This window comes from Nesoenas mayeri (assembly GCF_963082525.1).
Source record: "Nesoenas mayeri genome assembly, contig: SCAFFOLD_97, whole genome shotgun sequence".
NCBI lineage: Eukaryota > Metazoa > Chordata > Aves > Columbiformes > Columbidae > Nesoenas > Nesoenas mayeri.
The window spans coordinates 142,249-162,120 of NW_027660023.1; the positions used below are offsets into that span (position 1 = coordinate 142,249).

General features: G+C 63.5%; 1 protein-coding gene across 1 annotated transcript in view; it reads right to left on the reverse strand.

The window, feature by feature from the left end:
- Nucleotides 1-19,872, reverse strand: part of CHD3 (chromodomain helicase DNA binding protein 3) — a gene marked incomplete at its 3' end in the record, with an annotated part of 51,275 nt that overhangs the window by 17,654 nt on the left and 13,749 nt on the right. Inside the window, 18 exon segments of the mRNA XM_080364470.1 lie at nucleotides 78-244; nucleotides 1,483-1,714; nucleotides 3,573-3,697; nucleotides 4,618-4,735; nucleotides 6,278-6,409; nucleotides 7,184-7,325; nucleotides 8,396-8,569; nucleotides 9,306-9,427; nucleotides 10,295-10,432; nucleotides 11,421-11,621; nucleotides 13,088-13,279; nucleotides 14,097-14,196; nucleotides 14,939-15,070; nucleotides 16,576-16,664; nucleotides 16,666-16,794; nucleotides 17,616-17,730; nucleotides 17,732-17,817; nucleotides 18,722-18,952. Coding sequence (XP_080220596.1) covers nucleotides 78-244; nucleotides 1,483-1,714; nucleotides 3,573-3,697; nucleotides 4,618-4,735; nucleotides 6,278-6,409; nucleotides 7,184-7,325; nucleotides 8,396-8,569; nucleotides 9,306-9,427; nucleotides 10,295-10,432; nucleotides 11,421-11,621; nucleotides 13,088-13,279; nucleotides 14,097-14,196; nucleotides 14,939-15,070; nucleotides 16,576-16,664; nucleotides 16,666-16,794; nucleotides 17,616-17,730; nucleotides 17,732-17,817; nucleotides 18,722-18,952 — 2,625 coding nt within the window.

Consider the following 19,872-nt stretch of genomic DNA (forward strand, 5'->3'; position numbering starts at 1 on the left):
CCATCATCTCCATCATCCCCAACTTCTCCACCACCCCCATTGTCCCCATTGTCTCCGTTGTCCCCGCGGTGTCCCACCTTGTCCTCCTCCCGCACGACGTACTGGGCCACCTTGAAGGAGCTGAGATACTCGTTCATGTTCTGCACGTCGGCGTCGTCGGTGGCGTCCTGGTTGCGGTCCAGCAGGCGCGCGATGGCCTCGTTGTCGTAGTGGATCACGCTGCTGTCCTCCTCCTTGTTGTCCCCTGCGCCGGTGACACGGCGGGTGACACGGGGGGTGACACAGCCGGGGACACCAAAACAGGGGAAACGGGGCCCAATGGGGCCCAACGGGATCCAATGAGATCCAATGGGGCTCAACACAACCCAACAAGACCCAACATGGCCAAACGTGACCCAAGGTGGCCCAACATGGCCCAACGTGACCCAACATGGCCCAACGTGACCCAACATGGCCCAACACAACCCAACAAGACCCAAGATGGTTCAATAAGGCCCAACAAAGCCCAACATGGCCCAACGTGGCCCAACAAGGCCCAAGGTGGCCCAACATGGTTCAACAAGGCCCAACATGACCCAACATGGCCCAACGTGGCCCAACATGGCCCAACAAGGCCCAACATGGCCCAACGTGGTTCAACAAAGCCCAACACAACCCAACATGGCCCAACATGGCCCAACGTGACCCAAGGTGGCCCAACATGGTTCAACAAAGCCCAACATGGCCCAACACGGCCCAACACAACCCAACAAGAGCCAACATGGTTCAACACGCCCCAACACAACCCAACATGGCCGAACATGACCCAACATGGCCCAATATGGCCCAACATGGCCCCACACGGCCCAACACAACCCAATAAGACCCAACATGGTTCAACACGCCCCAACACAACCCAACATGGCCAAACATGGCCCAACAAGGCCCAACATGGCCCAACATGGTTCAACAAAGCCCAACATGCCCCAACACGGCCCAACACGCCCCAACATGACCCAACAAGGCCCAACATGACCCAACACGACCCAACATGGCCAAACATGGCCCAACAAGGCCCAACATGGCCCAACATGGTTCAACAAAGCCCAACATGCCCCAATACGGCCCAACATGCCCCAACATGACCCAACAAGGCCCAACATGACCCAACAAGGCCCAACATGGCCCAACATGGCCAAACATGGTTCAACAAGGCCCAACATGGCCCAACATGGTCCAACAAGGCCCAACATGATCCAACATGGCCCAGCACAACTCAACAAGGCCCAACATGACCCAACAAGGCCCAACATGACCCAACAAGGCCCAACATGGTCCAACAAGGCCCAACATGATCCAACATGGCCCAGCACAACTCAACATGACCCAACAAGGCCCAACACGGCCCAACATGACCCAATAAGGCCCATCACAACCCAACACCACCCAACCCGACCCAGCATGGCCCGACGTGTCCCAGCCCGCCCCCATAGCCCCGCTGACCCTCGTTCTCGTCCTTGAAAAGCTCCTCGGTGCCGAACTTGAGGATGTCGTCCAGCTCCTGCTTGGACATGGAGCCGGCCTTGGAGCCCAGCCCCGGGCGCACCACCAGGTGCGTGAGCATCATCTTGCGCTTGGCCACCTGCGTGATCCGCTCCTCCACCGAGGCGCGCGTCACGAACCGGTAGATCATCACCTTGTTGGCCTGGCCGATGCGGTGCGCCCGGCTGAAGGCCTGCGGGACGGGGACAAGGGAGAGGGGACGTGGTGGTTGGGGACATGGTTGGGGACGTCAGAGAGGGGATGTGGTGGTGGGGACGTCAGAGAGGGGATGTGGTGGTGGGGACGTCGAGTGGGACGTGGTGGCTGGAGACATGGTTGGGGACATCAGAGAGGGGACATGGTGATGGGGACATCGGGTGGGATGTGGTGGTTGGGGACATGGTTGGGGACATCAGAGAGGGGACATGGTGATGGGGACATCGGGTGGGATGTGGTGGTTGGGGACATGGTTGGGGACATCAGAGAGGGGACGTCGGGTGGGACGTGGTGGTTGGGGACATGGTTGGGGACGTCAGAGAGGGGACATGGTGGTGGGGACGCTGGGTGGAACGTGGTGGTTGGGGACATGGTTGGGGACATCAGAGAGAGGACGTGGTGGTGGGGATGTCAGGTGGGACGTGCTGGCTGGGGACATGGTTGGGGACATCAGAGAGGGGGACGTTGGGTGGGACGTGGTGGTTGGGCACATGGTTGGGGACATCAGAGAGGGGACGTCGGGTGGGACGTGGTGGTTGGGCACATGGTTGGGGACATCAGATAGAGGACGTGGTGGTGGGGACATCAGGAAGGATATGGTGGTTGGGGACATGGTTGGGGACATCAGAGAGGGGATGTGGTGGTGGGGACGTCGGGTGGGACGTGGTGGTTGGGGACATCAGAGAGAGGACGTGGTGGTGGGGACATTGGGTGGGATGTGGTGGTTGGGGACATGGTTGGGGACGTCAGAGAGGGGATGTGGTGGTGGGGACGTTGGGTGGGACGTGGTGGTTGGGGACATCAGAGAGAGGACGTGGTGGTTGGGGATGTCAGGTGGGACGTGGTGGTGGGGACGTCGGGTGGGACGTGGTGGTTGGGGACATCAGAGAGAGGACGTGGTGGTGGGGACATTGGGTGGGATGTGGTGGTTGGGGACATGGTTGGGGACATCAGAGAGGGGATGTGGTGGTGGGGACATTGGGTGGGACATGGTGGTGGGGACACCAGGTGGGATGTGGTGGTTGGGGACATGGTTGGGGACATTGGGTGGGACATGGTGGTGGGGACACCAGGTGGGACGTGGTGGTTGGGGACATGGTTGGGGACGTCAGAGAGGGGATGTGGTGGTGGGGACGTTGGGTGGGACGTGGTGGTTGGGGACATGGTTGGGGACATCAGAGAGGGGACGTGGTGGTGGGGACATTGGGTGGGACATTGTGGTTGGGGACACAGTGAGAAGGACGTCAGAGCAGGGGTGGCTGGGGGTGACACTGGAGTGACACTGGGGTGACAGGTCCCCACCTGGATGTTGTTGTGGGGTAACATGGGGTGACACTGAGGTGACAGAGGGGTGATGGAGGGGGTGACGGGTCCCCACCTGGATGTCATTGTGGGGTGACATGGGGGGTGACATTGGGGTGACATGGGGGTGACATGGGGTGACACTGGGGTGACAGGCCCAGACCTGGATGTCGTTGTGGGGTGACATTAGGTAACACTGAGGTGACATTGAAGTGACACTGGGGTGACACTGGGTGATGTTGGGATGACACTGGGTCCCCACCTGGACGTCGTTGTGGGGTGACACGAGGGTGACATGGGGTGACATGGGGTGATGTTGGGGTGACACTGGGGTGCGGGTCCCCACCCGGATGTCGTTGTGGGGTGACACGGGGTGACATGGGGTGACACTGGGGTGACACTGGAGTGCGAGTCCCCACCTGGACGTTGTTGTGGGGTGACATGGGGGTGACATGGGGTGACATGGGGTGACACGGGTGACACTGGGTGACATTGGGGTGATACTGGGGTGACGTTGGGGTGCGGGTCCCCACCTGGATGTCATTGTGGGGGTTCCAGTCCGAGTCGAAGATGACGACGGTGTCGGCTGTCGCCAGGTTGATCCCGAGGCCCCCGGCCCGCGTGGACAGCAGGAAACAGAACTGCTGCGCCCCCGGCGCTGCCCCCCGGTGTCAGGGACCCCAAAACCAGACCCCCAGACCCCCAAAAACCCCCCCGGACCCAACACGGGACCCCTGAACCCCCCAGACACCCGGGTCCCTCCCGAACTCCTGGGTCCCCCCGAACTCCTGGGTCCCCCTCTGGACACCTGGGTCCCTCCCAGATGCGTGCATCCCCCCAAACTCCAGTGTTCCCCGGATGCCTGGGTCCCTCCCGAACTCCTGGGTCCCCCTGAACTCCTGGGTCCCCCCCTGAATTCCTGAGTCCCTCCCAGACACCTGGGTCCCCCCAAACTCCAGTGTTCCCTGGATGCCTGGGTCCCTCCCGAACTCTGGGGTCCCCCCGAACTCCTGGGTCCCCCTCTGGACACCTGGGTCCCTCCCAGATGCGTGGATCCCCTCAAACTCCAGTGTTCCCTGGATGCCTGGGTCCCTCCCGAACTCCTGGGTCCCCCTGAACTCCTGGGTCCCCCCCTGAATTCCTAGGTCCCTCCCAGACACCTGGGTCCCCCCAAACTTCAGTGTTCCCTGGATGCCTGGGTCCCTCCCGAACTCTGGGGTCCCCCCGAACTCCTGGGTCCCCCTCTGGACACCTGGGTCCCTCCCAGATGCGTGGATCCCCTCAAACTCCAGTGTTCCCCGGATGCCTGGGTCCCTCCCGAACTCTGGGTCCCCCCGAACTCTTGGGTCCTCCCTGAACTCCTGGGTCCCTCCCTGAACTCCTGGGTCCCTCCCGGACGCCTGGGTCCCCCCTGAACTCCTGGGTCCCCCCTGAACTCCAGTGTTCCCTGGAGGCCTGGGTCTCTTCCTGAACTCTTGGGTTCCCTCGAACTCCTGGGTCCCCCCTGAACTCTTGGGTCCCCCCAAACTTCTGTGTCCCCCGGACGCCTGGGTCCCTCCCGGACGCCTGGGTCCCTACCGTTGAAGCGGTCGATGGCCTCCTGGCGCAGGGCGCCCGTGATGCCGCCGTCGATCCGCTCGTACTTGTAACCCTCGTAGTCCAGGAAATCCTCCAGCAGGTCCAGCATCTTCGTCATCTGCGGGGTACTGGTTATACTGGGAGCACTGGGAGGGTGGGGGCACCTGCTACTGGTTATACTGGGAGCACTGGGAGGGTGGGGGCACCTGGTACTGGTTATACTGGGAGCAATGGGAGGGTGGGGGCACCTGCTACTGGTTATACTGGGAGCACTAGGAGGGTGGGGGCACCTGGTACTGGTTATACTGGGAGCACTGGGAGGGTGCGGGCACCTGCTACTGGTTATACTGGGAGCACTGGGAGGGTGGGGGCACCTGCTACTGGTTATACTGGGAGCAATGGGAGGGTGGGGGCACCTGCTACTGGTTATACTGGGAGCACTGGGAGGGTGGGGGCACCTGGTACTGGTTATACTGGGAGCACTGGGAGGGTGGGGGCACCTGCTACTGGTTATACTGGGAGGGTCTGGGGGCCTAGGGGTGGGATCGGTGGGTTCAGGGGGGCTGTGGGTGCCCTGGGGGGTCTGTGGGTGCTGTGGGTTTTGTGTGGGTGCTGGGGGGTCCCTGAGGGGTCCCCATTTCCCACCTGTGAGGAAATGAGCACCGGGTGGTTTTGGGGAGCTGTGGGTGCTGTGTGGGGTCTGTGGGTGCCCTGGGGGGGTTGTGGTGGTCTGTGGGTGCTGTGGGGGGGTCTGTGGGGTCTGTGGGTGCTGGAGTGTCCCTGGGGGGGTCCCAGGGGTCCCTGTTCCCCACCTGTGAGAAGATGAGCACCTGGTGATTTTGGGGGGCTATAGGCGCTGTGTGGGGTCTGTGGGTGCCCTCGGGGGGTTGTGGTGCTCTGTGGGTGCTGTGGGGGGGTCTGTGGGTGCTGAGGTGTCCCTGGGGGGGTCCCGGGGGTCCCTGTTCCCCACCTGTGAGAAGATGAGCACCTGGTGTTTTTGGGGGGCTATGGGCGCTGTGTGGGGTCTGTGGGTGCCCTGGGGGGGTTGTGGTAGTCTGTGGGTGCTGTGGGGGGGTTGTGAGGGTCTGTGGGTGCTGGGGTGTCCCTGAGGGGTCCCTGTTCCCCACCTGTGAAGAAATGAGCACCGGGTGGTTTTGGGGGGGCTGTGGGTGCTGTGTGGGGTCTGTAGGTGCCCTGGGGGGGTTGTGGTGGTCTGTGGGTGCTGTGGGGGGGTCCGTGGGTGCTGGGGTGTCCCTGGGGGGGTCCCGGGGGTCCCCGTTCCCCACCTGTGAGAAGATGAGCACCCAGTGGTTTTGGGGGGCTATGGGCGCTGTGTGGGGTCTGTGGGTGCCCTGGGGGGTTGTGGTGCTCTGTGGGTGCCCTGGGGGGGTTGTGGTGGTCTGTGGGTGCTATGGGGGTGTCTGTGGGTGCTGGGGTGTCCCTGGGGGGGTTCCGGGGGTCCCTGTTCCCCACCTGTGAGAAGATGAGCACCCGGTGTTTTTGGGGGGCTATGGGCGCTGTGTGGGGTCTGTGGGTGCCCTGGGGGGTTGTGGTGCTCTGTGGGTGCCCTGGGGGGGTTGTGGTGGTCTGTGGGTGCTATGGGGGTGTCTGTGGGTGCTGGGGTGTCCCTGGGGGGGTTCCGGGGGTCCCTGTTCCCCACCTGTGAGAAGATGAGCACCCGGTGGTTTTGCTCCTTGAGCTTCCGCAGCATCTTCTGCAGCAGCAGCAGTTTCCCCGAGGCCTTGATCAGCGCCCCCCCCTCGTACGCCCCGCTCGGCAGCTTCGGGGACTCCTGGGGACACACGTGTCACCTCCTGTCACCCACTGGGACCTCCTGTCACCCCCATATCCCCATGTCCCCCTGTCCACATAGCCCTGAAAACCCACCCAGGGCATCCCCAGGGTCCTAAAACCCATCCGGGGCATCCCCAGGGTCCTAAATCCCACCCGGAGCATCCCCAGGGTCCTAAACTCAGAGCATCCCCAGGGTCCTAAAACCCACCCGTGGAGCATCCCCAGGGTCCTAAACCCCCGCCTGGAGTATCCCCAGGGTCCTAAAACCCACCCAGGGCATCCCCAGGGTCCTAAACCCACCCCCCGGAGCATCCCCAGGGTCCTAAAACCCCCCACTGGAGCATCCCCAGGGTCCTAAAACCCACCCACAGCATCCCCAGGGTCCTAAAACCTACCCGGGGCATCCCCAGGGTCCTAAACTCCGCCCCCGGAGCACCCCCAGGGTCCTAAATCCCACCCTGGAGCATCCCCAGGGTCCTAAAACCCACCCGGAGCATCCCCAGAGTCCTTAAACCCACCCAGAGCATCCCCAGGGTCCTTAAAGCCACCCAGAGCATCCCCAGGGTCCTAAACCGCCCCCTGGAGCATCCCCAGGGTCCTAAAACACCCCCTGGAGCATCCCCAGGGTCCTAAACCCCCGCCTGGAGCATCCCCAGGGTCCTAAAACCCACCCAGAGCATCCCCAGTGGCCTAAAAACCATGTCCCAATATCCCCCTGTCCCCCAGTCCCCCTGTCCCCATGTCCCCCTGTCCCCAGTGTCCCCAGTCCCACCATGGCAGCCACTGGGAACAGGTAGGGGTGGTTGCAGCATTTCTTCAGGTCCATCATGATGTTGAGCAGCGACACCTGGTTCCCACCACCCCGCGAGTTCAGCGCCTCGAAGTTGCGCGTCAGGATGTACTTGTAGTATTTCCTGCAGACACAGCACGAACCCAGGCGTCCGGAGGGACCCAGGCGTCCGGGAACGGCCCCAACCCCCTTCTAGAGGACCCAGGCATCCGGGAACAGCCCCAACCCCCTTCTAGGGGACCCAGGCATCCGGGGAACCCCAGTTTGTGTCTCCATGGGGATGAGCTTCACCCAACGAGCTCCACCCAACGTTGACTCCTATAGACCCCAATATGTGGGTCTATCCTTCTCCCACGGACCCAGGCATCCGGGGGTCTCCCATGCCCCACCTGGGGGACCCAGGTGTCCAAGAGGTCTCCCCTTCCCCCTTCTAGAGGACCCAGGCATCCGGGAGACCCCAACACCCAGTTTGTGTCTCCATGGGGCTGAGCTTCACCCAACGAGCTCCAACCAACCAGCTCCACCCAACATTGACTCCTATAGACCCCAATATCTGGGTCTACCCTCATCCCATGGACCCAGGCGTCCGGGGGGTCTCCCCTTCCCCCTTCTAGAGGACCCAGGCATCCGGGAGACCCCAATACCTAGGAGACCCTGGGTTGTGTCTCCATGGGGCTGAGCTTCACCCAATGAGCTCCAACCAACCAACTCCACCCAACGTTGACTCCTACAGACCCCAATATCTGGGTCTACCCTCAACCCATGGACCCAGGCGTCCGGGGGGTCTCCCCTTCTCCCTTCTAGAGGACCCAGGTATCCGGGGGACCCCAATACCCACGAGACCCTGGGTTGTGTCTCCATGGGGCTGAGCTTCACCCAACGAGCTCCAACCAATCAACTCCACCCAACGTTGACTCCTATAGACCCCAATATCTGGGTCTACCCTCATCCCATGGACCCAAGCGTCCGGGGGGTCTCCCCTTCCCCCTTCTAGAGGACCCAGGCGTCCGGGGGACCCCAACACCCAGTTTGTGTCTCCATGGGGCTGAGCTTCACCCAACGAGATCCAACCAACCAGCTCCACCCAACGTTGACTCCTATAGACCCCAATATCTGGGTCTACCCTCATCCCATGGACCCAGGCGTCCGGGGGTCTCCCTCCCCCGCCCCGGGGACCCAGGCGTCCGGGCGTACTTCTGCATGGGGCTGAGCTCCACGCGCACGATGAGCTCGGTCTTGGCCGGCATGTTCTTGAACACGTCGGCCTTGAGGCGCCGCAGCATGTGGGGACCCAGCAGGTCGTGGAGCTTCTTGATCTGATCCTCCTTGGAGATGTCGGCAAACTCCTCCAGGAACCCCTCCAGATTGCTGGGGGGACACGGACGGGGACATGGGACATGGGGACATGCAGATATGGGGACAGGGGGATACGGGGACAGGGGGATATGGGGACAGGCGGGGACACGGGGATGGGGAGATATGGGGACATGGGGACAGGTGGGAACACGGGGATGGGGGGATATGGGGACAGGGGGATATGGGGATGGGCAGGGACAGGGGGATATGGAGATATGGGGACATGAGGACAGGGGCATATGGGGCCAAAGGGATATGGGGGCAGAGGGATATGGGGACATGGGACAGCAAGATATGGGGACAGAGGGACATGGGGACAGGGGGACATGGGGACATGGGGACATGAGGACAGGCGGACAGGGGGATATGGGGACAGGGGACATGGAGACGGGGACAGGAGTATATGGGGACAGAGGGATATGGGGACAGAGGGATATGGGGACAGAGGGATATGGGGACAGAGGGATATGGGGACATGGGGACAGGGAGACATGAGGACAGGGGGACATGAGAACAGGGGACAGGGGGATATGGGGACAGGGGGATACGGGGACAGGGGGATATGGGGACAGGGGGATATGGGGACAGGGGACATGGAGACAGCGGGACACGGGGATATGGGGACAGAGGGATATGGGGACATGGGACAGCAAGACATGGGGACAGGGGGACATGGGACATGGGGACACGGGGACAGGGGACACAGAAGGTGACACAGGAGGTGCCACGGGGACTCGGAGCCACTGACTTGAAGCGCTCGGGTGTGAGGAAGTTGAGCAGGTGGAAAAGCTCCTCCAGGTTGTTCTGCAGCGGCGTCCCCGTCAGCAGCAGCTTGTGCTCAATCTTGTACCCGTTCAGCACCCGGAAAAACTGCGGGGACACGGGGGTCACCCACGGACCCAGGCGTCCGGGAGAAACCCCCGACACCCCTCCAGGGCACCCAGGAACCCAGGCGTCCGGGAGAGACCCCTGAGACCCCTCTGGGGCACCCACAGACCCAGGCGTCCAGGAGAGACCCTTGAGACTCCTCCAGGGCACCCAGGAACCCAGGCATCCGGGAGAGACCCCTGAGACCCTTCTAGGACACCCAGGAACCCAGGCGTCCGGGAGAGACCCCTGACACCCCTCCAGGGCACCCAGGAACCCTGGTGTCTGGGAAACACCCCCCAATAGCACCCAGGGGACCCAGGCATCCGGGAGAGACCTCTGACCCCCCCCCCAACACCCCTCCAGGGCACCCATGGACCCAGGTGTCCGGGAGAGACCCCCAACACCCCTCCAGGGCACCCATGGACCCAGGCGTCCGGGAGAGACCCCGAGACCCCTCCAGGGCACCCAGGAACCCAGGCGTCCGGGAGAGACCCCTGACCGTGCCCCCCGAGACGCCTCCAGGGCACCCATGGACCCAAGTGTCTGGGCACCCCCCAAACAAGAAGGGACCCAGGCATTTGGGTGACCTCAACCATAAGGGACCCAGGCGTTCCGGCACCCCTTCCCAGAGCCCCACCCAGGGCTCTGGGCGCCCCCCAATATGTGGGTGCCCCCCCAGGGTTCTGGGTGCCCTCCCCCCTTCAACTGGTTAAACTGGGGGTGATGGAGCCTCATCCACCACCAGCCAAGAGCCTGTGGATGGAGCCCCTAGTGTCCCCCCCAAAAGGATCTGGGTGCACCCCCCAAATATGAGGGTGTCCCCCCCGATCTGTGGGTGCCCCCCCAGGGTTTTGGGGTCCCCCCCACCTTGCTCTGGTTGTTCTTGAGCCGATGCGCCTCGTCCACCACCAGACATGCCCAGCGGATGGAGCCCAGCGCCGCCTGGTCGATGGTCACCAGCTCGTAGGACGTGAGCAGCACGTGGAACTTCACCTGCGCCTCCCGCTGAACCCCAAAAATCACCATTGGGGGGGACCCCAAAACCTGGGGGGGACCCCAAAACACGGGGGGGGACCCCCAGACATAGGGGAGTGCCCAAAACCCAAGGGGGGTCCCAAAAACCCCCGCATGCAGCAACAGCACCCGACACCCCAACAGCCCCATGGAACTTCACCTGCACCTCCCGCTGAACCCCAAAAATCCCCCCTCCAAACAATGAGGGGGACCCCAAAACATGGGGGAGACACCCAAACATGGGTAGGGCCTCAGAACCCAGGGAGGGGGCCCAAAACCCAAAGGGACCCAGGCATCCCTCAAATGGACCCAGGCGTCCAGGTGCCTCCACCTTGTCCTTAAAGGGACCCAGGTGTCTGGGTGTCACCCCCCAACTCCCAAAGGGACCCAGGCATCCCCCAAAGGGACCCAGGTATCTGAGTGTCCCAAAGGGACCCAGGCGTCCTCCAAAGGGACCCAGGTGTTCCCCAAAGGGACCCAGGTATCTGAGTGTCCCAAAGGGACCCAGGCATCCCCCAAAGGGACCCAGGTATCTGAGTGTCCCAAAGGGACCCAGGCGTCCTCCAAAGGGACCCAGGTGTTCCCCAAAGGGACCCAGGTATCTGAGTGTCCCAAAGGGACCCAGGCATCCCCCAAAGGGACTCAGGTGTTCCCCAAAGGGACCCAGGTATCTGAGTGTCCCAAAGGGACCCAGGCATCCCCCAAAGGGACCCAGGTATCTGAGTGTCCCAAAGGGACCCAGGCGTTCCCCAGAGGGACCCAAGCATCCGGGAGTCCCAAAGGGACCCAGGTGTCCCTCAGAGGAACCTAGGCGTTCGGGTTCGCCCCCCTCCACCTGCTAAGGAACCCAGGCGTCCAGGTGTCCCAAAGGGACCCAGGCGTGCCCCAAGGGACCCAGGCGTGCCCCAGTGGCACCCAGGCATTCAAGCGCCCCAAAGGGACCCAGGTGTGCCCCGAGGGACCCAGGCGTCCGGCTCACCTTCATCTTGAAGGCTTTCTTGCCGCCCTTCATGGCGTTGTCGTCGAAGGAGAACTCGTTCTCGCGGATGATGGCCCTGCTGTCCTTGTCACCCGTGTAGGTGACGACGTAGAAGGCGGGCGCCCACATCTGGAACTCGCGCTCCCAGTTGATGATGGTGGAGAGGGGGGCGCTGACGAGGAACGGGCCCTTGGTGTGGCCCTGGGGGATAGTGGGGGACATGGGGACACGGGGACACGGGGCCCTTGGGGTGGCCCTGGGGGACAGTGGGGGACATGGGGACACGAGTTCCTTGGGAACGTGGGGACATGGGAACACGGGGCCCTTGGTGTGGCCCTGGGGGACAGTGGGGGACATGGGGACACGGGGCCCTTGGAAACATGGGGACATGGGGATATGGGGCCATGGGGACAGTGTGGGACAGAGGGTGGCACTAGGACCCAGTGGGTGACACCAGGACCCAGGGAGGTGGCACTAGGACCAAGCAGAAAACACCAGGACCCAGTGGGTGACACCAGGGACACAGGACCCAGGGAGGTGGCACTGGGACCAAAGAGGTGACACAGGACCCAGCAAGTGACACCAGGACCCAGGGAGGTGGCACTAGGACCCAGAGGGTGACACTGGGGCCACACAAGAAACACTAGGGCGAGGTGGCACTAGGACCCAGGGGGTGACACTGGACCCATGGAGGTGGCACTAGGACCCAGGGGGTGACACCAGCACCCATGAAGGTGGCATTAGGACCAAGTAGAAAACACCAGGACCCAGTGGGTGACACCAGGGACAAGGGGGTGACACCAGGGACAAGGGGGTGATGCAGGGCCCATGGAGGTGGCACTAGGACCCAGGGGGTGACACAGGACCCAGGCAAGCGGCACTAGGACCCAGGGGATGACACAAGACCCAGGCAAGCGGCACTAGGACCCAGGGGGTGACACAGGACCCAGGCAAGCGGCACTAGGACCCAGGGGATGACACAGGACCCAGGCAAGCAGCACTAGGACCCAAGAAGTGACACAGGACCCAGAGAAGTGGCACTAGGACCCAGGGGATGACACAGGACCCAGCAAGTGACACAGGACCCAGGGAGGTGGCACTAGGACCCAGGGGGTGACACTGGGGCCACATAAGAAACACTAGGGCCAGGTGGCACTAGGACCCAGTGGATGACACAGGACACAGGGAGGTGGCACTAGGACCCGGGGGTGACACCAGCACCCATGGAGGTGGCACTAGGACCAAGTAGAAAACACCAGGACCCAGTGGGTGACACCAGGGACAAGGAGGTGACACCAGGGACAAGGGGGTGATGCAGGGCCCATGGAGGTGGCACTAGGACCCAGGGGGTGACACAGGACCCAGGCAAGCGGCACTAGGACCCAGGAAGTGACACAGGACCCAGGGAGGTGGCACTAGGACCCAGGGGGTGACACAGGACCCAGGGAGGTGGCACTAGGACCCAGGGGGTGACACAGGACCCAGGCAAGCAGCACTAGGACCCAAGAAGTGACACAGGACCCAGGGAGGTGGCACTAGGACCCAGGGGATGACACAGGACCCAGCAAGCGGCACTAGGACCCAGGAAGTGACACAGGACCCAGGGAGGTGGCACCAGGGCCAAGGAGGTGACAGTAGGGCCAAGGGAGGTGACCCCAGCCCCTCACCTCCTTGTAGAGCGAGTAGAGGAAGACGATGGTCTGGATGGTCTTGCCCAGCCCCATCTCGTCGGCCAGGATGGTGTCGGTGCTCTGGGCCCAGGAGAAGCGCAGCCAGTTCAGCCCCTCCAGCTGGTACAGGTGCAGCGTCCCCCCCGTGGCCGTGATGAACCGCGGCTGCGTCTCGTACTTCACCGTGGGCTGTGGGGACAAGAGGACACGGTGGGTTGGGAGGGACCCAGGCGTCCGGGAGGGACCCAGGAGTCCAGGGGGGGGACCCAGGTGTCCAGGTGGTGAACCCCCACAAAGACCCCCAGGGATACTTAGAGACAGGGAACCCAGGCGTCTGGGAGGGACCCAGGTGTCTGGGTGGTGAACCCCCCCAAAGACCCCAGGGATACTAAGGGACAGGGGACCCAGGCGTCCAGGAGGGACCCAGGTATCTGGGGAGGACCCAGGAGTTCGGGGGGGGGACCCAGGCGTCCGGGTGGTGAACCTCCACAAAGACCCCCAGGGATACTAAGGGACAGGAGACTCAGGCGTCTGGGAGGGACCCAGGCGTCCGGGGGGACCCAGGTGTCCAGGAGGGACCCAGGCGTCCGGGTGGTGAACCCCCGCAAAGACCCCCAGGGATACTGAGGGACAGGAGACTCAGGCGTCTGGGAGGGACCCAGGCGTCCGGGGGATCCAGGTGTCCAGGAGGGACCTAGGCGTCCGGGTGGTGAACCCCCGCAAAGACCCCCAGGGATACTGAGGGACAGGAGACTCAGGCGTCTGGGAGGGACCCAGGCGTCCGGGGGGATCCAGGTGTCCAGGAGGGACCCAGGCGTCCGGGTGGTGAACCCCCGCAAAGACCCCCAGGGATACTGAGGGATAGGGGACCCAGGCGTCCAGAAGGGACCCAGGAGTTCAGGGGGAGATCCAGGAGTTCCGGGGGAGACCCAGGAGTTCGGGAGGGACCCAGGAGTTCGGGGGGGACCCAGGCGTCCGGAGGGGACCCAGGCGTCCGGGCACTCACGTCGTTGGTGGGGGAGTCGGGCGGCCCCTCCCCTGGTGTCTCCTTCTTCTTCTTCTTGTAGCGTCGGGGCTGGGCTGGGTCCTCCCCCATGAAAACCTCTCTGGGGACACCATGGGGAATGTCCCCATGTCCCCATATTCCCCTGTCCCCATATTCCCCTGTCCCCATGGCTCCCTGTCCCACCGGTGTCTCCAATGTCCTTGTGTCCCCATATCCCCCTGTCCCCATGGCCTCCAGTCCCGCCAGTGTCTCCAATGTCCCCTGTCCCCATATGCCCATCTCTACCTGTCCCCATGTCCCCAGCAGTCACCAGTGTCTCCAGTAGACCCATGTCCCTCTGTCCCCATGTCCCCCTGTCCCCAGCGGTCACCGGTGTCTCCAACAGACCCATGTCCCCCTGTCCCCATGTCCCCCTGTCCCCATGTCCCCATGTCCCCAGTGGTCACCGGTGTCTCCAACAGACCCATGTGCCCCTGTCTCCATATCCCCAGCGGTCACCGGTGTCTACAGTAGACCCCTGTCCCCATGTCCCCAGCAGTCACCAGTGTCTCCAATAGACCCGTGTCCCCCTGTCCCCATGTCCCCCTGTCCCCAGTGGTCACCGGTGTCTCCAGTAGACCCCTGTCCCCATGTCCCCATGTCCCCCTGTCCCCAGCGGTCACCGGTGTCTCCAGTAGACCCATGTCCCCCTGTCCCCATGTCCCCCTGTCCCCAGCAGTCACCGGTGTCTCCAATAGACCCGTGTCCCCCTGTCCCCATGTCCCCATGTCCCCAGCGGTCACCGGTGTCTCCAATAGACCCGTGTCCCCCTGTCCCCATGTCCCCATGTCCCCAGCGGTCACCGGTGTCTCCAGTAGGCCATCTTGTGCAGGTCGTAGTCCGGGATGGGCATCTCGTCGTCCTCCCAGGTGGCCTGGTCGTAGGGCAGGTCGCGCCACTTCACCAGGTAGTGGTACTGGCCCTTGCGGTCCACGCTGCGCACAACGTGTCACCGCCCGCGGGACAACGGGGACAACGGGGACCCAGGGGACAACAGGGACCCAGGGGGCAACAGGGACAACTGGGACAACAGGGACCCGGGGGACCCAGGGGACACCAGGGACAACTGGGGACACCAGGGACAATGGGCAGCAGGGGCCATGGGGGTCATTGGGATAATGGGTATCATGGGGACAATGGGGACATGGGGATCATGGGGACAAGGGACATCATGGGGACAACGGGGGTCGTGGGGACAAGGGGCATCATGGGGACAACGGGGGTCGTGGGGACAATGGGCAGCGTGGGGCCATGGGGGTCACTGGCATAATGGGCATTGTGGGGACAATGGGGGTCATGGGGGCAATGGGGACATGGGGGTCATGGGGACAAGGGACATCATGGGGACAATGGGGGTCGTGGGGACAATGGGCAGCGTGGGGACAATGGGGGTCGTGGGGACAATGGGCAGCGTGGGGCCATGTGGGTCATTGGGATAATGGGCATTGTGGGGACAATGGGGGTCATGGGGACAAGGGACATCATGGGGACAATAGGGGTCGTGGGGACAATGGGGGTCGTGGGGACAAGGCGGGTCATGGGGACAAGGCGGGTCATGGGGACAAGGGGGATAATGAGGGTCGTGGGGACAAGGAGGGTCATGGGGACAAGGGGGGTCATGGGGACAAGGGGGGTCATGGGGACAAGGGGGATAATGAGGGTCGTGGGGACAAGGAGGGTCATGGGGACAAGGGGGGTCATGGGGACAAGGGGGATAATGAGGGTCATGGGGACAAGGCAGGGGACGTGAGGGTGACAAGGGACATCACAGGAACCATGGACATTGTGGGGACACTGGGCAGCATGGGGACAATGGGGACAGGGCCACCCGACCAGGACACAGGGTCACCTGGGGACACAGGGTTACTTGGGGACAGGGACACACAGATGGGACATGGGGTCACTTGGGGACAAGGACATGCGGAGGGGAGAGGGGGTGACCCGGGGACAGGGACACAGGGTCACACGAGGACATAGGGTCACCTGGGGACACGGAGTCATTTGGGGACATGGGGCCGCCTGGGGACAGTGACACATGGAGGGGACAGGGGGTGACCTGAGGACAGTGCCCCACTGTTCCCAGTTAAGGGGCACCCATGGGTGCTGTGGGTGTCCAGGGCCACCCAATGGTGTCCAGATTGTCCCCACAGGTGCCACCAGTGTCCCCAAACCCCAGCCAGGTACTGACATCACCTGCTCCCTCCTAATTTAGAAAGGGGGCACACAGGGATTCCCCCATGGCACCCATGGGTGCTGGCTGACACCGGTGGGTGCTGGGGGGGTCAGGGGTGTCCTTAGAGGACCCAGGGGTGCCCAGAGTGTCCCCACAGGTGCCACCGGTGTCCCCAAACCCCACCCAGTTGCTCCCCACTACCCCACCCCCGTGCCACCCACCCCCTCCCCATTTGAGGGTCCCACAGCACCCATGGGTGCCCCCCACCTGTGGTTGATGATGCGATGCACCGTCATCCACTCGGGTTTGATGCCGTAGCGGTAGAATCGCTCCTCCATCCCCCCAAAAAGGGGGTCCCCTCCCGCCCCCCCACCGTTTCTCACTCTTGGGGTCGTCGTCACCGGAGCCGTAGTCGAGGGGGGGCGGCTCATCCATGTCGTTCTTGCGCTGGTAGTTGCGGTACATGACCAGGTGGAAGATCTCCAGCTGGGGGGGGGGACAGCGGGGGCACCCCAAATTAGAGGGGGGGGACAGCACCCCCATGTGGAGCCACTGGGAGGGATGGGGAGGAATAGGGGGGCTGCTCCCCCCCACCAGGATTGGGTACCCCTTAACTGGGTATACCAGGTCCCCCCAGTACTGGGTCCCCCCCAAAACTGGGAGTATGAAGCCCCCCAATAACAGGGGCCCCTCTAGGAGGTAAATGAGCCTCCCCCCAGCTTTGGGGACCCCCCCACGCCTGCAGCTCCTTGATCCAGGAGCAGCAACAGCCCCCCCAGACTGGGTATACCAAGCCTCCCCAGTACTGGGTTCCCCCAAACTGGGTGTATGAAGGCCCCCTATTATTAGGGTCTCTCAGCATGGTAAATGAGCCCCCCCCCCCGTCCTCACCCCAGTTTTGGGGACCCCCCTGTACCTGCAGCTCCTTGACACAGGAGCAGTAAAACAGCCCCCCCCAGACTCCCCCAGTACTAGGTCCCACAGAGACCAGGTATACCAGGCCTCCCCAGTACTAGGTTCCCCCCCCCAAACTGGATATATCAAGGCCCCCCAATAACGGGGCCCCCCTCAGGAGGTAAATGCCCCCCCCCCCTTGTTCCAGGGACCCCCCCGTACCTGCAGCTCCTTGACCCAGGAGCAGTAAAACAGCCCCCCCCGACTGGTTATACCAGGTCTCCCTATGCTGGGTATACCAGGCCTCCCAATCACTGGGTGCCCCCCAAACTGGATATATCAAGGCCCCCCAATAATGGGGCCCCCTCCAGGAGGTAAATGCCCCCCCCGTGGTTCTAGGGACCCCCCCGTACCTGCAGCTCCTTGACCCAGGAGCAGTGCCAGTAGGACAGTCCCACCCACTTGACGAAGAACTCGCGCTCCGAGCGGCCCTGCAGCGCCTGGGGGGGCCCGTCCTGGGGGGGTGCGGCCCCGGGGGGGGCCCCCACTGGGGGGGGGCGGCTCCCCCCACCGCCAGTACAGGATCTTCTGCACCCGCCCTTTCAGCACTGGGCACTGCGGGGACAGGGGACAGTGTCAGGGGGACATGGGGGACATAGGGGTCATGGGGGAACATGGGGGGACATGGGGACAAAGGGACATAGGGTCATGAGGGAACAGGGGGACAAAGGGACATGGGGGGGACACGGAGGGACAGGGGGACACAGGGACATGGGATCATGGGGACACGGTGGGGACACAAGGACAAAGGGAAATGGGGGGTGATCTCCAGGTCCTAGAGACCCCCCCAGTGACCCTGAGTGATCCCCAGGGTCCTAGAGACCCACCCATGGCCCCAAGTGACCCCCAGGGTCCTAGAGCCCCCCCCCCCCAGTGACCCTGAGTGATCCCCAGGGTCCTAGAGCCCCCCCCCAGTGACCCTGAGTGACCCCCAGGGTCCTAGAGACCCCCCAAGTGACCCTGAGTGACCCTCAGGGTCCTAGAGCCCCCTCCAGTGATCCTGAGTGATCCCCAGGGTCCTAGAGACACCCCCATGGCCCCAAGTGACCCCCAGGGTCCTAGAGCCCCCCCCCCCCAGTGACCCTGAGTGATCCCCAGGGTCCTAGAGCCCCCCGCCAGTGACCCTGAGTGATCTCCAGGGTCCTAGAGACCCCCCAGTGACCCTAAGTGATCCCCAGGGTCCTAGAGCCCCCCAGTGACCCCAGGGTCCTAGAAACCCCCCCAGTGACCCTGAGTGATCCCCAGGGTCCTAGAGACACCCCCATGGCCCCAAGTGATCCCCAGGGTCCTAGAGCCCCCCGCCAGTGACCCTGAGTGATCCCCAGGGTCCTAGTGTCCTCGTCAGTGACCCCCAGGGTCCTAGAGACACCCCAGTGACCCCAAGTCACGTCCCTATGTCCCCATGTCCCCCTGTGTCCTCACGTCCCCCACAACGTCCCCGTGTCCCCGTGTCCCTCACCGTGCAGCGGGGACACAGCCACTCCCCGTTGGGGACCTCGGGCAGGGGCGGGTTGAGGCAGTGGATGTGGTAGGAGGACACGCAGGCGTCGCAGCACAGCAGCTCCCCGCCGTCCTTGCACACGCGGCAATACTCCATGTGGTCGTCCTCCTCCTCCTTCTCGCCTTCCTCTTCTTCCTCCTCCTCCTCCTCCTCGTCGTCCTTTGCCTCCCACTGCACCCCCTCCTTCTCCTGGGGAGACACCCCAAAATTCAGGGGACCCCGTGGAGGGATTTAGGGATGGCACCCAGGGACACCCAAAGCTCCTGGGGACACCTGAACCCCCTGGAGACACCTTGGGGGACCCCAAACCCCCCCAGGACACCCCAAAACCCCCTCTAGGACCCCCCAAACTCCCCCCAAACCCCCCCTAGAGCCCCCAAACTCCCCCAGGACCTCCAACCCGCCCCCAGGACCCACCTATGTCCCCCCCAGTGCCACTAACGCAGTGGGGACAGCTCCAGCGTCCCTTAGCTTGGGAACCCCCAGAACACCCCAAAACCCCCTCTAGGGTCCCCAGGACCCCTCCATGTCCTCCCTGGTGCCACTGACACAGTGGGGACAGCTCCAGCATCCCTCAGCTTGGGGACCCCAAGGACACCCCAAACTCCCCCAAAACCCCCTCTAGAGCCCGCCCCCCCTTCCCCCAGGACACCCCAAAACCCCCTCTAAGGTCCCCCAAGCCCCCTGAGGACACCCCCGGTGCCACTGATGCAGTGGGGACAGCTCCAGCATCCCTCAGCTTTGGGACCCCCAAAACCCCATCTAGAGCCCCCAAAACCCCCCCAAAACCCCCTCTAGGGTCCCCCGAACCCCCTGAGAACACCCCCAGTGCCACTGATGCAGTGGGGACAGCTCCAGCATCCCTCAGCTTGGGGACCCCCAGGACCCCCAAAACCCCACCTAAGAGTCCCCAAACACCCCAAAAACCCCCTCTAGGGTCCCCAGGACCTCCCCAGGACCCCCGCGGTGTCACTGATGCAGTGGGGACAGCTCCAGCATCCCTCAGCTTGGGGACCCCCAGGACCCCCAAAACCCCACCTAGTGTCCCCAAACCCCCCAAAAACCCCCTCTAGGGTCCCCAGGACCCCCCCCAGGACCCCTGCGGTGTC